The sequence below is a fragment of the Saccoglossus kowalevskii genome, chromosome 9 (genome assembly GCF_978046115.1).
Source record: "Saccoglossus kowalevskii chromosome 9, keSacKowa6.1, whole genome shotgun sequence".
NCBI classification, from domain to species: Eukaryota; Metazoa; Hemichordata; class Enteropneusta; family Harrimaniidae; genus Saccoglossus; species Saccoglossus kowalevskii.
Genome location: NC_140649.1, coordinates 23,685,146 through 23,705,141, shown reverse-complemented (window position 1 = coordinate 23,705,141; position 19,996 = coordinate 23,685,146). Strand labels below are relative to the sequence as shown.

Sequence of the window (19,996 nt, the reverse complement as noted above, 5' to 3'; positions counted from 1 at the left end):
GTTATGGATATTTAATGAAGTCACATGACTATATATGACCATCTGTTGTTAATCACATCTCTTGTACAATGGCTTCAATATTGCACCAGTTCCTGTCTGTAACATTGCTTGAGGTATTACGGTTATACATATACAATGAGGTCGCATGGTCAAACATACGGTATAAGCAAGTCGCCCACCGGCAGTTCTTGGGTTAGTTTCACGCGCCATTTCTCGTTAATTTGATTAGTAAGTGTTTTATGCCTGCCAGTTACAGACAAATTTGCGGAGTTGTTCGGTGACATTTACTAAAGATCTATTTTTTTACATACATGGCCAGATCGAGAAATAACTAGTTGACGGTACGAGCAAGACCATAAATTATTATTATTGTTTTTCTTGATGCATAAATGTGGTTGTTTCTACAAAAGAAACTTGCAAACGAGTTGTGAGACAGATTTATTATTCCGTGAGTGTCGGGTATTGATTAATTTCTGTGGCCACTCGCACAATAAAGGAAAGTGTTTCTAATGTCAATGTAAACAGAGTCGGGTTCTGCTGCACTTTGAAATGTGTAAACTCTTGAAAAGTCATTCTGTTTGAAGTTTTAAGAACAACTTATTTATTTCTAACATAAATAGTACGTCACAACTTTTATTGTCCATATAGAATAGAATAGTTAATATTATAAATATATCACTAGCAACTTTACTATGAATAAACCAATTTGTTGTGGCAAATAACACATGGGTATAACCTCGATCCATAGAATATGACTTATTTTAAATTGTTCTAAACTTTTACTCGTACCATGACCTGTGATAATGCACAACAAAAATTTAAATAAGCAAACCTCAACAAATATTTTATTCCTTCCATATTTTATTGGCGTACTTTCAATTTCTTAGCATAGGGTAATCTTTCTGAGTTGGTGTGGTCCTACCGCGCGCCCGGTAGGATAATGCTACACAAACAACACTCCAGTCTGACTGCTATTGGAACTGAGTGCGCCGTTCATAAAATAGATGTAGCGCTGATTGGGTGATGCGAGTGTCAATCAAACGCCCACTCTATTTATAGCAAATCTCGTAAACAAAATCATCTGACTGGCCTCGTTTTCAGTTCTCGGTGTCAGCGTGCATCTCGGTTAGGTTGTTGTGTGTAATGTGAAAATTTGGCCATGATTGCTAAAGAAAAGCTGAAATTAGCCTTAAAGACAATATTAGAAGACATTCATGATGTGCCATCTCTCAAAGACGAACAGTTTACGGCATTTGAAGGGATTGTAAACCGCCGTAACACCGCGTTTTTACCGACTGGTTACGGCATATCTCTTATTTATTAAGTCGTCCCGCTAGTCGTTAAAAACTAGGCTTGGATCACCCAGTTGTGATTGTCATTTAACCTCTTGTCACACTCATTGAAGACCAAGTAAAAGCAGAGAGGAAGCACGATTTTACGTAATCATTTTATTCTGTTTTACAACATCTTAACAATTTCCTTTGACATAATCGCCGACAATCCGCCGAAACCGTGATTTCGTGTTTCTTCAAGATTATCACAAGAGCAAAATAATAATGGTAAAAGCAAAATAATATCCAATGCATGCGATTAATTGCGCTAGTCAATAAAATAACTCCAGTCTGACACGAGAAACTTCGAACAAGTTTGTCGATGAACTAAATCCAGATCGTGGTAGAAAACCGTACGACATGAATAAAAATAATTCTCAATGAACTCAACCACTTGCAATCGACGACAGCGTTGGAGAAACTGGGATAAAAACATCAACATGATCAACGTTGATTTTACTCCCCATCTCCCATAAATGATTAGTTAATATATTAAGTTGTCTATTAACAGCTACGTCAAGAGTCGCGTGTGATTAGCTATCGTTCAAAATGCAAAGGTTGCATGCATTTAATTAGTGAGTGGGCGGAACTCAGTTCCGATAGCAGTCAGACTGGAGTGTTGTTTGTGTAGCATTAGCCTACAGGGCGGGCGGAACAATACAATGTCACACGCAACGTAATATTACCGTAATTGGTATAGTACAGGTGTGATGGTTCAAATACCAAAATGGCAACAGTAACAAAAAGACGTCCCTGGCGGCGATGATAAAATACGAACACGGAGCCAACAGATGAGGTTTCAACTGGTACTGGTATTATTATACTCTGCAAACATCAAGTACAATAACTCGGTAAAACTCCACTACTCCAATAACTAGATACACGAACTCCAATACAACTCAACGAGATCTCCGATCTGAACTCAGCGATGAACAACTCCTTTATATATATCCACACTGTCTATAAATAGACCATTACATCAGCATACATAATGAGTCTGGAACTTACTACAAATTTCTAGAATGTTCCGTTACCTATTCGACCAGTTTCTAAAAATTCCACCCAGACACAGTACGGTTCTAGAACATTCTTAGTCACACGGAAGTGGTAAACAAGTCGTATGCGACATGCCTCCCCTCTCAAGAATATTATAACATATAATATTACATAACTAGCAACGACGTCAATAATACGAATACGATAACAATTTCAAATAAAACAACAATACAATATATCAAATCGAACTGAGTACATAAATTCGAAAATCACATACAGTAGAATATAATAAAATATGAAATACAGTCATAAACGAATAACATTCTACTATACTGTTCAAAAGTTCCTCAGTCCAGGAATATCCTCAACACGATGATTATATCCTTGCAGAGTCATCGCCCATCTCATCACTCGGCCATTTGCAAACTTGACTTTATCCATGGTCAACATCAGTAACGCGGGATGGACATTGTGCTGCTCGATGGCCAACACCCTGACATACAAAACACCGGATACCACTGCCCTGTCCCACATCAGTATTACCAATGGCAGTGTCATTATCATTACGCCTCACCTTGTTCTTCGTGGATAACTGTCGATCATGTGCCACTAGGTACTGCTTTGCTATTACCGCCAACTCATTTAAATCTTTGGGTGCTCTTTCTTTAAGATGAACTGCAAGATCTTTTGTACAAGCACCAATAAATTGCTCCTTCACCATCAAGTCGGTAACACCATCATATGTTGCTGCAGTGCCTGACAACTCAACCCATTTAGCAAAATAATCCTTAAGCCGCACAATTAACTGGTCAGGACTCTCGGAACTTTCAGGTTTAATTTCACGGAATCGCTTCCTGTACCCATCTTCTGTGAAATCGTATCTTGTCAACAGCGCCACCTTCACACGATCATAGTCAACCGCATCAGTGTCGGACATCCTGGAATATACTTCCCGTGCTCTACCAGTCAACAGTGCACTCAATTTTATGGCCCATCCATCTCTATGCCAACTCGCATTCGTTGCAAACCTCTCAAACCGCAAAAAATAACTATCAAGTTCGTCCTTACCATCAACAAATGCAGGCAACTTTGGTGGCTGTGCATCACTGACCACATTTCGTTGACCGCCAAAATCAGCCTGTTGGAACCCCGGCATAGCTGCTTGCAGCTCTAATTTCCTTAACTCAAATTCTCTTTCCTTTTCTCGCTGTTCTGCTTCCGCTTCCAGTCGTAACTTTTCCTTTCTTTCCTCAATCTCCATTTTCCTTACCTCTGCTTCCCTTTCCATTTTTGCCTTTCTCTCTTCCCTCGCCGCTTGTCTCTCAGCTCGCTGAGAACTCAGTTGCTCCAAAATAAATTTCCTTTTGTCTTCTCCAGTCATTCCCAGTTCATCCGCCCACTCCATCAACTCTTGTTTCGACATATCTATTATCCCGCCGGCCATGTTGTCTTCTATGTCTTCACTGTTCTCGGACGAGCCCCCAAATGTCACACGCAACGTAATATTACCGTAATTGGTATAGTACAGGTGTGATGGTTCAAATACCAAAATGGCAACAGTAACAAAAAGACGTCCCTGGCGGCGATGATAAAATACGAACACGGAGCCAACAGATGAGGTTTCAACTGGTACTGGTATTATTATACTCTGCAAACATCAAGTACAATAACTCGGTAAAACTCCACTACTCCAATAACTAGATACACGAACTCCAATACAACTCAACGAGATCTCCGATCTGAACTCAGCGCTGAACAACTCCCCTAAATATATACCCACACTGTCTATAAATAGACCATTACATCAGCATACATAATGAGTCTGGAACTTACTACTAATTTCTAGAATGTTCCGTTACCTATTCGACCAGTTTCTAAAAATTCCACCCAGACACAGTACGGTTCTAGAACATTCTTAGTCACACGGAAGTGGTAAACAAGTCGTATGCGACATACAACCTCCCACACCTGGAGTATGTGGACCACAGCCGCCTGATTTTGTTATCTTTGTGGTGCCTGCAGGAGTCAGTTACTACTTTTACGTTATGGATCTCGACCGGTGCCGAAATCTTTCGTGTTTGCTGAGGAAGTACATTAGTTGCATTAACGTTAGTCAGGACCAACGCTGGAACCACATGGGACCCTCTCGACCAGTGACAAATCACACTCATATTCATTGATCTGCAATTTTATTCAAACGTTTTAGTCAGTCGATACCCTTATTATGATAATAAATTCTTAATTGAACTCGTATTCATTTGCTGTTATACTATCTGTTATGCTTCATCACATACATGAACAGCAAAGAAGGATTCGAATAACAGTTTGTTTGTTTTTTAAATCGAATTATTGTCCAAGCAAATCTCGCCTTATGCAGAGAGTCGGCCCTACGCTCTATCGGGACCGAAATGAACACGTTTTCAGCAAATTAATGCGCAGTGGGAATGCAGTTTTAAGTTTACTGCCCAGAAGTTCATGTCACACACGATGTTCTAATTATTACAGGTTGTCCTAACGGTAAATATGGTGATACATGTCTACTTAACTGTCCTACATGTTATAATGGAGGTATATGTAATTCAGACACGGGAGAATGTATATGTCCACCAGGATTTACAGGAGATGACTGTAATACAGGTAAGGCAAATAATGACAAATAATATTTGATCGTTCAGTTGCTTACTTAAATTACCAATGTGTGCACCATAGGTCATATTAGAATGATAAAGAATACAATTGAAATTATTCGAATTTAGCAGACAGAATGAAGACATTTATACTGCTGATAATTAGGACGAGATGTTTGCAATCTCCAAAATTTATCAATTAGATAAGTGTGGTAAACCGAGTGACTACACTTAAAAAAGTGTCTCGCTATTATTTGATTTTACTCACATACACACACCACTAATATGTTTATGTAACTATGCATGTCCTTATCATATTGCTCTGCTGAACTAGCGAAGAAATATCGATCGCCGTGTTGCTTGTTCTCCCTTTTGATTCAGAATAGTTGACTGGTGGCCATATTTGTCACAAAATAAACTAAAAACCAACATTTTATATATGTTTATATCATTATTTCTAAGTTGTGGCCGATTCTGTTGAAACTTAGAATATAGGTAAAACCTTTTGTGATACAAAGATACTTCCACTGTTTTTTTTATTTTGATTTTTAAAATTGGCTGACTGGTGGCCATTTTGTTCAAAAATACTTTGTTTTGTTCATTTTTGCGTATAACTTGAGATTACACTTACTAAGTTTATTTAAATTTTGTATAGAAGAAGTATATTATTTCACAGTGATGGAAATTTATTTTTGTCAAGATTCTATGCAATATGGCTAACATTTGCATCATTTTTCAAACATTTTGGCTCATATCAAACTTGCACACTTCAATTAGATACAAATAAATTTCACATACAATTGCGTTCTAGCACATCAACAAAAGTTTATTTATATTACAATCAATTAAGAATGATCACCTTGTAGACATTTTGTTTGAGCAAAATCTCGAATTCGTTGCATAGTACTGTTTATATTATAGATAAAAGTGTCATCAAGTTACAGGATTGCAGGAATCTTGGCCTGCAAATGTTCTTCCAGAATTGGGACTTAGTTCAAAAGTTACCTGTCGCATACAATGCAGCCATCCTTAGTCCACAGAAGCCTGGACACTACAGAGCAATATATTTCAAACTTCCGAGCTGAAATATTTGCTATCAAACCAGTTAATGCCCATCTTGGCAATGCACTTTCCATAGTTTTATTTCGCAAGTTGAAGGCTGTTCGAAATGTATCAGAAAAACAGCAATGTTTTAATATGGCTGTATTTCCATGAAAAACTTATATTCTCTAATAGAATTCAACTAAATACATTGTAGCTTGTGGTGCTAAGGGAGAGTGGGGAAAGGATTGTGGAAGACAATGTTCGAGCTCCAATACCGATTCTTGTCGTACAAGGATGTTTTGTGTTTCTGATCCATATGGCTGTTCATGTCTTGCATCATATACAGGATTAGATTGCTATACAGGTAAGTTGATTAAATACACCTAGCAGTACCGGTGACTGTTATAGTGTAATGATGTGTGTTTCTGATCCATATGATTTTTTATGTTTTCATCATATATAGGATTAGATTGCAATACATGTAAATTGATTAAATACACCTAGCAGTACTAGTGGTTCTCATATTGTAATGATGTGTGTTTCTGATCCATATGGATTTTTATATTTCCATCATATATAGGATTAAATTGCAATACAGGTAAGATAAAAATACACCAAACAGTACCGGTGGTTATCATATTGTAATTATGTGTGCTTCTGATTCACATGGATTTTTATGTTTTCATCATATATAGGATTAGATTGCAATACAGGTAAGTTGAATAAATACACCTAGCAGTACTAGTGGTTGTCATAGTGTAATGATGTGTGTTTCTGATCCATATAGATGTTCATGTCTTGCGTCATATACAGGGTTAGATTGCAATACAGGTAAGTTGAATAAATACACATAGCAGTACTGATGGTTGTCATAGTGTAATGATGTGTGTTTCTGATCCATATGGATGTTCATGTATTGCATCATATACAGGATTACATTGCAATACAGGTAAGTTGAATAAATACATCTAGCAGTACTGATGGTTGTCATAGTGTAATGATGTGTGTTTCTGATCCATATGGATGTTCATGTCGTGCATCATATACAGGATTAGATTGCAATACAGGTAAGTTGAATAAATACACCTAGCAGTACTGATGGTTGTCATAGTGTAATGATGTGTGTTTGTGATCCATATGGATGTTCATGTCCAGTGTCATATACAGGATTAGATTGCAATACAGGTAAGTTGAATAAATACACCTAGCAGTACTGATGGTTGTCATAGTGTAATGATGTGTGTTTCTGATCCATATGGATGTTCATGTCTTGCATCATATACAGAATTAGATTGCAATACAGGTAAGTTGAATAAATACACCTAGCAATACTGATGGTTTTCATAGTGTAATGATGTGTGTTTCTGATTCATATGGATTTTTATGTCTTGCATCATATATAGGGTTAGATTGCAATACAGGTAAGTTGAATAAATACACCTAGCAGTACTGATGGTGGTCATAGTATAATGATGTGTGTTTCTGATCCATATGGATGTTCATGTATTGTATCATATACATGATTAGATTGCAATACAGGTAAGTTGAATAAATACACCTAGCAGTACTGATGGTGGTCATAGTGTAATGATGTGTGTTTCTGATCCATATGGATGTTCATGTATTGTATCATATACAGGATTAGATTGCAATACAGGTAAGTTGAATAAATACACCTAGCAGTACTAATGGTTGTCATAGTGTAGTGATGTGTTTCTGATTCATATGGATTTTTATGTCTTACATCATGTACAGGATTAGATTGCAATACAGATATGTTGAATAAATACATCTAGCAGTACTGATGGTTGTCATAGTGTAATGATGTGTGTTTCTGATCCATATGGATGTTCATGTCGTGTATTATATACAGGATTAGATTGCAATACAGGTAAGTTGAATAAATACATCTAGCAGTACTGATGGTTGTCATAGTGTAATGATGTGTGTTTCTGATCCATATGGATGTTCATATCGTGTATTATATACAGGATTAGATTGCAATACAGGTAAGTTGAATAAATACACCTAGCAGTACTAATGGTTGTCATAGTATAATGATGTGTGTTTCTGTTCCATATGGATGTTCATGTATTGTATCATATACAGGAATAGATTGCAATACAGGTAAATTGAATAAATACACCTAGCAGTACTAATGGTTGTCATAATGTAATGATGTGTTTCTGATTCATATGGATTTTTATGTCTTACATCATGTACAGGATTAGATTGCACTACAGATATGTTGAATAAATACATTTAGCGGTACTGATGGTTGTCATAGTGTAATGATGTGTGTTTCTGATTCATATGGATTTTTATGTCTTGCATCATATATAGGGTTAGATTGCAATACAGGTAAGTTGAATAAATACACTTAGCAGTACTGATGGTTGTCATAGTATAATGATGTGTGTTTCTGATCCATATGGATGTTCATGTATTGTATCATATACAGGAATAGATTGCAATACAGGTAAGTTGAATAAATACACCTAGCAGTACTAATGGTTGTCATAGTGTAATGATGTGTTTCTGATTCATGTGGATTTTTATGTCTTGCATCATATATAGGGTTAGATTGCAATAGAGGTAAGTTGAATAAATACACTTAGCAATACTGATGGTTGTCATAGTGTAATGATGTGTGTTTCTGATTCAAATGGATTTTTATGTCTTGCATCATATATAGGGTTAGATTGCAAGACAGTTAAGTTGAACAAATACACCTAGCAGTACTGATGGTTGTCATAGTATAATAATGTGTGTTTCTGATCCACATGGATGTTCATGTATTGTATCATATACAGGAATAGATTGCAATACAGGTAAGTTGAATAAATACACCTAGCAGTACTGATGGTTGTCATAGTGTAATGATGTGTGTTTCTGATCCATATGGATGTTCATGTCTTGCATCATATACAGAATTAGATTGCAATACAGGTAAGTTGAATAAATACACCTAGCAATACTGATGGTTGTCATAGTGTAATGATGTGTGTTTCTGATTCATATGGATTTTTATGTCTTGCATCATATATAGGGTTAGATTGCAATACAGGTAAGTTGCATAAATACACCTAGCAGTACTGATGGTGGTCATGGTATAATGATGTGAGTTTCTGATCAATATGGATGTTCATGTATTGTATCATATACATGATTAGATTGCAATACAGGTAAGTTGAATATATACACCTAGCAGTACTGATGGTGGTCATAGTATACTGATGTGTGTTTCTGATCCATATGGATGTTCATGTATTGTATCATATACAGGATTAGATTGCAATACAGGTAAGTTGAATAAATACACCTAGCAGTACTAATGGTTGTCATAGTGTAGTGATGTGTTTCTGATTCATATGGATTTTTATGTCTTACATCATGTACAGGATTAGATTGCAATACAGGTATGTTGAATAAATACATCTAGCAGTACTGATGGTTGTCATAGTGTAATGATGTGTGTTTCCGATCCATATGGATGTTCATGTCGTGTATTATATACATGATTAGATTGCAATACAGGTAAGATGAATAAATACATCTATCAGTACTGATGGTTGTCATAGTGTAATGATGTGTGTTTCTGATCCATATGAATGTTCATGTCGTGTATTATATACAGGATTAGATTGCAATACAGGTAAGTTGAATAAACACACGTAGCGGTACTGATGGTTGTCATAGTGTAATGGCGTGAAGCTAGGCGATTAGGTGCCGTACGCGAGCGCCGGTTCGAGTCACGCACGCAGTACGTATTTACTATAATTAGACATAGTCTTTACCTTGCCGTTTATTCGGTGTTATTTGCTTACTATAGTGTAATGATGTGTGTTTCTGATCCATATGGATGTTCATGTCTTACATCATATACAGGATTAGATTGCAATACAGGTAAGTTGAATAAATACACCTAGCAGTCCTGAATGGTTGTCGACGTGTTATGATGTGTCATTCTGATACATCTGGATGTTCATGTCTTGCATTATATACAGGATTAGATTGCAATACAGGTAAGTTGAATAAATACACCAAGAAGTACTGGTAGTTGTCATAGTGTAATGATGTGTGTTTCTGGTTTATATGGATGTTCATGTCTTGCGTCATATACAGGATTAGATTGCAATACAGGTAAGTTGAATAAATACACCAAGCAGTACTTATGGTTGTCATAGTGTAATGATGTGTGTTTCTGATTCATATCATTTTTTATGTTTTTAACATATATAGGATTAAATTGCAATACAGGTAATTTAATTAAATACACTTATCAGTATTGGTGGTTGTCATAGTGTAATGATGTGTTTCTAATTCATATGGATTGTTATGTCTTACATCATATGTATGGTTAGATTGCAATACAGGTAAGTTGAATAAATACACCTAGCGGTACTGATGGTTGTCATAGTGTAATGATGTGTGTTTCTGATCCATATGGATGTTCATGTCTTACATCATATACAGGATTAGATTGCAATACAGGTAAGTTGAATAAATACACCTAGCAGTACTAATGGTTGTCATAGTATAATGATGTGTGTTTCTTATCCATATTGTCGTTCCTGTCTTACATCATATACAGGATTAGATTGCAATACAGGTAAATTGAATAAATACACTTAGCAGTACTGATGGTTGTCATAGTGTAATGATGTGTGTTTCTGATCCATATGGATGTTCATGTCTGGCATCATATACGGGATTAGATTGCAATACAGGTAAGTTGAATAAATACATTTAGCGGTACTGATGGTTGTCATAGTGTAATGATGTGTGTTTCTGATTCATATGGATTGTTATGTCTTGCATCATATATAGGGTTAGATTGCAATACAGGTAAGTTGAATAAATACACCTAGCGGTACTGATGGTTGCCATAGTGTAATGATGTGTGTTTCTGTTCCATATGGATGTTCATGTATTGTATCATATACAGGAATAGATTGCAATACAGGTAAATTGAATAAATACACCTAGCAGTACTAATGGTTGTCATAATGTAATGATGTGTTTCTGATTCATATGGATTTTTATGCCTTGCATCATATATAGGGTTAGATTGCAATACAGGCAAGTTGAATAAATACACTTAGCAATACTAATGGTTGTAATAGTGTAATTATGTGTGTTTCTGATTCATATGGATTTTTTATGTCTTGCATCATATATAGGGTTAGATTGCAATACAGGTAAGTTGAATAAATACACCTACCAGTACTGATGGTTGTCATAGTATAATGATGTGTGTTTCTGATCAATATGGATGTTCATGTATTGTATCATATACAGGAATAGATTGCAATACAGGTAAGTTGAATAAATACACCTAGCAGTACTAATGATTGTCATAGTGTAATGATGTGTTTCTGATTCATGTGGAGTTTTATGTCTTGCATCATATATAGGGTTAGATTGCAATAGAGGTAAGTTGAATAAATACACTTAGCAATACTGATGGTTGTCATAGTGTAATGATGTGTGTTTCTGATTCATATGGATTTTTATGTCTTGCATCATATATAGGGTTAGATTGCAAGACAGGTAAGTTGAATAAATACACCTAGCAATACTGATGGTTATCATAGTATAACGATGTGTGTTTCTGATCCACATGGATGTTCATGTATTGTATCATATACAGGATTAGATTGCAATACAGGTAAGTTGACTAAATACACTTAGCAGTACTGATGGTTGTCATAGTGTAATGATGTGTGTTTCTGATCCATATGGATGTCCATGTCTTGCATCATATACAGGATTAGATTGCAATACAGGTAAGTTGAATAAATACACCTAGCAGTACTAATGGTTGTCACAGTGTAATGATGTGTTTCTGATTTATATGGATTTTTATGTCTTGCATCATATATAGGGTTAGATTGCAATACAGGTAAGTTGAATAAATACACCTAGCAGTACTGATGGTTGTCATAGTGTAATGGTGTGTGTTTCTGTTCCATATGGATGTTCATGTCTTGCAACATATACATGATTAGATTGCAATACAGGTAAGTTGAATATATACACCTAGCAGTACTGATGGTGGTCATAGTATACTGATGTGTGTTTCTGATCCATATGGATGTTCATGTATTGTATCATATACAGGATTAGATTGCAATACAGGTAAGTTGAATAAATACACCTAGCGGTACTGATGGTTGTCATAGTGTAATGATGTGTGTTTCTGATCCATATGGATGTTCATGTCTTACATCATATACAGGATTAGATTGCAATACAGGTAAGTTGAATAAATACACCTAGCTGTCCTGAATGGTTGTCGACGTGTTATGATGTGTCATTCTGATACATCTGGATGTTCATGTCTTGCATTATATACAGGATTAGATTGCAATACAGGTAAGTTGAATAAATACACCAAGAAGTACTGGTAGTTGTCATAGTGTAATGATGTGTGTTTCTGGTTTATATGGATGTTCATGTCTTGCGTCATATACAGGATTAGATTGCAATACAGGTAAGTTGAATAAATACAACTGGCAGTACTGATGGTTGTCATAGTGTAATGATGTGTGTTTCTGATTCATATCATTTTTTATGTTTTTAACATATATAGGATTAAATTGCAATACAGGTAATTTAATTAAATACACTTATCAGTATTGCTGGTTGTCATAGTGTAATGATGTGTTTCTAATTCATATGGATTGTTATGTCTTACATCATATATATGGTTAGATTGCAATACAGGTAAGTTGAATAAATACACCTAGCGGTACTGATGGTTGTCATAGTGTAATGATGTGTGTTTCTGATCCATATGGATGTTCATGTCTTACATCATATACAGGATTAGATTGCAATACAGGTAAGTTGAATAAATACACCTAGCTGTCCTGAATGGTTGTCGACGTGTTATGATGTGTCATTCTGATACATCTGGATGTTCATGTCTTGCATTATATACAGGATTAGATTGCAATACAGGTAAGTTGAATAAATACACCAAGAAGTACTGGTAGTTGTCATAGTGTAATGATGTGTGTTTCTGGTTTATATGGATGTTCATGTCTTGCGTCATATACAGGATTAGATTGCAATACAGGTAAGTTGAATAAATACAACTGGCAGTACTGATGGTTGTCATAGTGTAATGATGTGTGTTTCTGATTCATATCATTTTTTATGTTTTTAACATATATAGGATTAAATTGCAATACAGGTAATTTAATTAAATACACTTATCAGTATTGCTGGTTGTCATAGTGTAATGATGTGTTTCTAATTCATATGGATTGTTATGTCTTACATCATATATAAGGTTAGATTGCAATACAGGTAAGTTGAATAAATACACCTAGCGGTACTGATGGTTGTCATAGTGTAATGATGTGTGTTTCTGATCCATATGGATGTTCATGTCTTACATCATATACAGGATTAGATTGCAATACAGGTAAGTTGAATAAATACACCTAGCAGTACTAATGGTTGTCATAGTATAATGATGTGTGTTTCTTATCCATATTGTCGTTCCTGTCTTACATCATATACAGGATTAGATTGCAACACAGGTAAATTGAATAAATACACTTAGCAGTACTGATGGTTGTCATAGTGTAATGATGTGTGTTTCTGATCCATATGGATGTTCATGTCTGGCATCATATACGGGATTAGATTGCAATACAGGTAAGTTGAATAAATACATTTAGCGGTACTGATGGTTGTCATAGTGTAATGATGTGTGTTTCTGATTCATATGGATTTTTATGTCTTGCATCATATATAGGGTTAGATTGCAATACAGGTAAGTTGAATAAATACACCTAGCAGTACTGATGGTTGTCATAGTATAATGATGTGTGTTTCTGATCCATATGGATGTTCATGTATTGTATCATATACAGGAATAGATTGCAATACAGGTAAATTGAATAAATACACCTAGCAGTACTAATGGTTGTCATAATGTAATGATGTGTTTCTGATTCATATGGATTTTTATGTCTTGCATCATATATAGGGTTAGATTGCAATACAGGCAAGTTGAATAAATACACTTAGCAATACTAATGGTTGTAATAGTGTAATGATGTGTGTTTCTGATTCATATGGATTTTTTATGTCTTGCATCATATATAGGGTTAGATTGCAATACAGGTAAGTTGAATAAATACACCTAGCAGTACTAATGGTTGTCATAGTGTAATGATGTGTTTTTGGTTCATATGGATTTTATATGTCTTGCATCATATATAGGGTTAGATTGCAATACAGGTAAGTTGAATAAATACACCTAGCAGTACTGATGTTTTTCATGGTATAATGATGTGTGTTTCTGATTCATATGGATTTTTATGTCTTGCATCATATATATGGTTAGATTGCAATACAGGTAAGTTGAATAAATACACCTAGCAGTACCGGTGACTGTCATAGTGTAATGATGTGTTTTTCTGATCCATATGAATATTTTTGTTTTCATCATATATAGGATTAGATTGCAATACATGTAAGTTGATTAAATACACCTAGCAGTACTAGTGGTTCTCATATTGTAATGATGTGTGTTTCTGATCCATATGGATTTTTATATTTCCATCATATATAGGATTAAATTGCAATACAGGTATGTTAAAAATACACCAAACAGTACTGGTGGTTGTCATATTGTAATTATGTGTGTTTCTGATTCATATGGATTTTTATGTTTTCATCATATATAGGATTAGATTGCAATACAGGTAAGTTGAATAAATACACCTAGCCTTACAGGTGACTGCCATAGTGTAATGATGTGTGTTTCTGATCCATATGAATTTTTATGTTTTCATCATATATAGGATTAGATTGCAATACAGGTAAGTTGAATAAATACACCTAGCAGTACTAGTGGTTGTCATAGTGTAATGATGTGTGTTTCTGATCCATATAGAATGATGTTCATGTCTTGCGTCATATACAGGGTTAGATTGCAATACAGGTAAATTGAATAAATACACCTAGCAGTACTGATGGTTGTCATAGTGTAATGATGTGTGTTTCTGATCCATATAGATGTTCATGTCCTGCGTCATATACAGGATTAGATTGCAATACAGGTAAGTTGAATAAATACACCTAGCAGTACTAATGGTTGTCATAGTGTAATGATGTGTTTCTGTTTCATATGGAGTTTTATGTCTTGCATCATATATAGGGTTAGATTGCAATACAGGTAAGTTGAATAAATACACCTAGCAGTACTGATGGTTGTCATAGTATAATGATGTATGTTTCTGATTCATATGGATTTTTATGTCTTACATCATGTACAAGATTAGATTGCAATACAGGTAAGTTGAATAAATACACCAACAGTACTGATGTTTGTCATAGTGTAATGATGTGTTTCTGGTTCATGCTGATTTTTATGTCTTGAATCATATATAGGGTTAGATTGCAATACAGGTATGTTGAATAAATACACCTAACAGTACTAATGGTTGTCATAGTGTAATGGTGTGTGTTTCTGATCATATGGATGTTCATGTCTTGCGTCATATACAGGATTAGATTGCAATACAGGTAAGTTGAATAAATACACCTAGCAGTACTGTCGGTTGTCATAGTATAATGATGTGTGTTTCTGATCCATCTGGATGTTCATGTCTTGCATCATATACAGGATTAGATTGCAATACAGGTACGTTGAATAAATACACCTAGCAGTACTTATGGTTGTCATAGTGTAATGATGTATGTTTCTGATCCATATGGATGTTCATGTCGTGTATCATATACAGGATTAGATTGCAATACAGGTAAGTTAAATAAATACACCTAGCAGTACTGATGGTTGTCATAGTGTAATGATGTGTGTTTCTGATCCATATGGATGTTCATGTTGTGTATCATACACAGGATTAGATTGCAATAAAGGCAAGTTGAATAAATACACATAGCAGTACTGCTGGTTGTCATATTGTAATGATGTGTGTTTCTGATCCATATGAATGTTCCTGTCTTGCATCATATACATGATTAGATTGCAATAAGGCAAGTTGAATAAATACACCTAGCAATACTGATGGTTGTCATAATGTAATGATGTGTGTTTCTGATCCATATGAATGTCCATGTCTTGCATCATATACAGGATTAGATTGCAGTAAAGGCAACTTCAATAAATACACCTAGCAGTAATGATGGTTGTCATATTGTAATGATGTGTGTTTCTGATCCATATGGATGTTCATGTATTGCATCATATACAGGATAAGATTGCAATACAAGCAAGTTGAATACATACAACAAGCAGTACTGATGATTGTCATAATGTAATGTTGTGTGTTTCTGATCCATATGGATGTTCATGTCTTGCATCATATATAGGATTATATTGCACTACATGTAATTTGAATAAATACACCAAACAGTAATGATGGTTGTCATAGTGTTATGATGTGTGTTTCTGATCCATATGGATGTTCATGTCATGCATCATATACAGGATTATATTGCACTACAGGTAAGTTGAATAAATACACCAAACTGTACTGATGGTTGTCATAGTGTTATGATGTGTGTTTCTGATCCATATGGATGTTCATGTCATGCATCATATACAGGATTATATTGCACTACAGGTAAGTTGAATAAATACACCAAACTGTACTGATGGTTGTCATGGTGTTATGATGTGTGTTTCTGATCCATATCGATGTTCATGTCATGCATCGTATACAGGATTAGATTGCACTACAGGTAAGTTGAATAAATACACCTAGCAGTACTGATGGTCGTCATAGTTTAATGATATGTGTTTCTGATCCAAATGGAGGTTTATGTCGTGTATAATATAAAGGATTAGATTACAACAAAGGTAAGTTGAATAAATACACGTAGCAGGGATGGTGGTTGTCATAGTTTGATGATGTGTGTTTCTGATCCATATGGATGTTGATGTCTTGCATCATATAAAATTGCAATACAGCTAAAGTTGAATGTCTAGCAGTATTTATCGGTGTCATACAAAATGTAACTTAAAGTCACATGTAAGTCTCTCATTTACAGATATAAATAATTTGTTTATGAACAGCATTAGATATATTGTTGGCTTGCTTAAATGTATTTACTCCTGGATTTACCTCCATACTGACACTTGATATATTTTACCAGATTGTCCCCCTGGAACCTATGGAGCTGGATGTACACAGACGTGTCACTGTACCAATTTATGTAATGGAAGAACCGGAATATGCACCAATGGAGGTTCTTGTGCAAATGGATATAGAGGTGTATCATGTCAAGGTAATATTATGTAACATTATGTATAGATTACTATGGTATAACATTAAATATATCAGTTTACTAATATGTGTAATTACAAAAGGAAAATGTATAATAAGTCCTGGTGATTGTGCTACAGGATTGAGTGGATATAAGTGTAAAGGTATGACTATGATATCACATCAGATATGTCAGTTTTCCAATATGTGTAATTTACAAAAGGAGAATTAGCATTCCTGGTGTTTCGATATGGTTCAGTGACCAATTTACTTCTCATCTAAATGCTTGTGTCACGCAGAATCTTGATTGTAATTATAGGACACAAACTATATGCTGTACACAAGATATTTATTTATGTATTTATTTTATCGGTATACATTGATAGCAACTCATAGCCCAAAGATACTTGCTTTTCACAATTGTAAATGAACAAATTTGGGTTGTGCTACATGTACCAGTTGTCATCCAAATGCCATATTGGACTCATCTAAATTAATTAAAACGCAATTCTACGGTTGAATTGCATTGTAATTGAGTTGAATTAAACTTCCAGTAAAACGCAATGCTTAGGATTGCGTTTTAATCGAGTTCTAATCGCAACTATATTGAAAGTTAATTCAACTATAGTACAAGTTAATCCAATTTGTGTCGTCACAACGATGGTGCGACGTGAAAGTATGCGCGTGTGTGTTCCACAGCTATCTCAAGAACCAAATATTATATGCTCTGCGAAAATGCACTGACCTGATAACCTAAATTGCATATTAATTAGACATTTTTTGACTTTCACTTGCTTCTCCTAGCTTTTATTGAAACTTAGTATGATTTGGGAAAACGTGCAGGCCTGGTTAGTTTATTAAATAGTTATTATTGTTAAACAATAGCTACTGGGAACTACCCTGGTCAATGCTTGCAGTTATATTAAATAATGCCTAATTTGTACTTCATGCCTCCAATAACTTATCCAATAGCACACGTGAATTCTTTTTATAAGATGCTACATTTATAAAATGCATAGAAATCAGCTTTCATATCGAAATTAAAGAAAATGACATAAAACGCTTGATAGTTCTTAACCTGACACATACATTGATCTGAAAGTTTGATTTTAGCATATATGTATAAAGTACGAAATCTTGAGGAAACTTGAGGTCAAAACAGGAAGTAATTTTATACTACTGCATATTTGTTATATTGACTTGAAATTGTCCATGTTGCATTTCTCCACTAAACCCCTTCAGGTAGCAGAAAAAAAAATAATACTGGTCAGTCACATGGTTTCGTCGTCATCTATTTTGGCGAAAATAGCAACAATTTGGGTCATTTGTTTCCCATAAGTGCTTTAATTGATGAACTTAATATTTTACAAGTAAAATGACAAGCTTACTTTTACACAAAAATGAAAATAACTTTGATCAGTCTTGCCAAAGCTGCTGCAATTTTGGGCATTTGTTTCTCTTGTGTGGTTTAACCGATCAGCTTGAAATTCTGCATGTTTTGCAAGATTTCTTATGAAAAAAATAGATGATGATCAGCCACGTTTTACTGTAATAGTATTTTTAGTCGCAAAAATGTCGGAAGATAGAACCCTGCAGTTTATTGGGACCTGCTGGTAACTTACTTCAAAATAATTATTAGTCAAATGGCTTGGCAGTCATCTTGTTTTGAAATATAGTATTGCTTCTCAGTTTTCAGTTTTAACTCGGAGACTTGGGTGCCGCTGATTAAATGTCATGCACTAATCTAAGGCTTCGCTATAGAGATATTAAATGAAATTACATGCGATCATGCCACCAAATTAGAACCAACTGATTTTGAACTCATGGTACTGATCATTCAAACTAACATAATGGCAATCATGTAACCACATTAAATATGATGCAGGTGCTCGAAAAGTTGGGTTCTGCTGATTAAATTTCACGCACTACTCTAAGGCTTAGTGACTCAGGTACCATATTAAATGCAATTACATGCGATAATGCCATCAAAATAGAGGAAATTACATTTCTATGTGCCTAGTGCGTTCATACAACGCTTTATTCTGGAATGAAACCTTTACACATAATTCACGTTAAAGGTGTACTACTAGTATAATGACTTAGTAGTACCAATTAATGTAATTTAATGTTTCTTGATTTCAGTTCCCCTGTCTTGTCCTGATGGTTTCTATGGTGAATTATGTAACTATAATTGTCATTGTGAAAACAATGCAGCATGTGATAAGAACACTGGTGTTTGTCCAAATGGAGATTGTGCTCCAGGATGGATAAATCTAGATACTATAGATTATGATTGTCAACAAGGTTTGTATTTTAAATCACTGGTTTCTATGGTGATTTATGTAACTATAATTGTCATTGTAAAAACAATGCATCATGTGATAAGAACACTAGTGTTTGTCCAAATGAAAATTGTGCAACAGAATGAATTCATCTAGATACTGTAGATTCTGAATGTCAACGTATTTCAAATGTATGTATTTCAAATCACTGGTTTCCATGGTGAGTTGTGTAACTATAACTATCATTGTAACAATACAGCATGTGTGCGGCTCATATAAATAGACCGTATAGTGGCGGGTAGGTTATACCAATAAGTGATGAATACTTAGTTGAAACTAGCTATACGGTTTGACTTGTCACTGAGAACTGAGAATTTATTCACAAATAAAACTTGTTTATATAACGTATCGGTAAATATTAGTAAATTATTAGTAAATGGCCAGCTGTAAGGATTACAGTGTGT

At 34.8% G+C, this 19,996-nt stretch overlaps 1 protein-coding gene across 1 annotated transcript in view; it reads left to right on the top strand.

Annotated features, from left to right (window-relative positions):
• Nucleotides 1–19,996, top strand: part of LOC146739003 (tyrosine-protein kinase receptor Tie-1-like) — a 58,119-nt gene that overhangs the window by 28,899 nt on the left and 9,224 nt on the right. Inside the window, exons 5-8 of the mRNA XM_085504024.1 lie at nucleotides 4,833–4,964; nucleotides 6,213–6,362; nucleotides 17,141–17,272; nucleotides 19,393–19,554. Coding sequence (XP_085360150.1) covers nucleotides 4,833–4,964; nucleotides 6,213–6,362; nucleotides 17,141–17,272; nucleotides 19,393–19,554 — 576 coding nt within the window. The remainder of the gene's footprint in view (nucleotides 1–4,832; nucleotides 4,965–6,212; nucleotides 6,363–17,140; nucleotides 17,273–19,392; nucleotides 19,555–19,996) is intronic.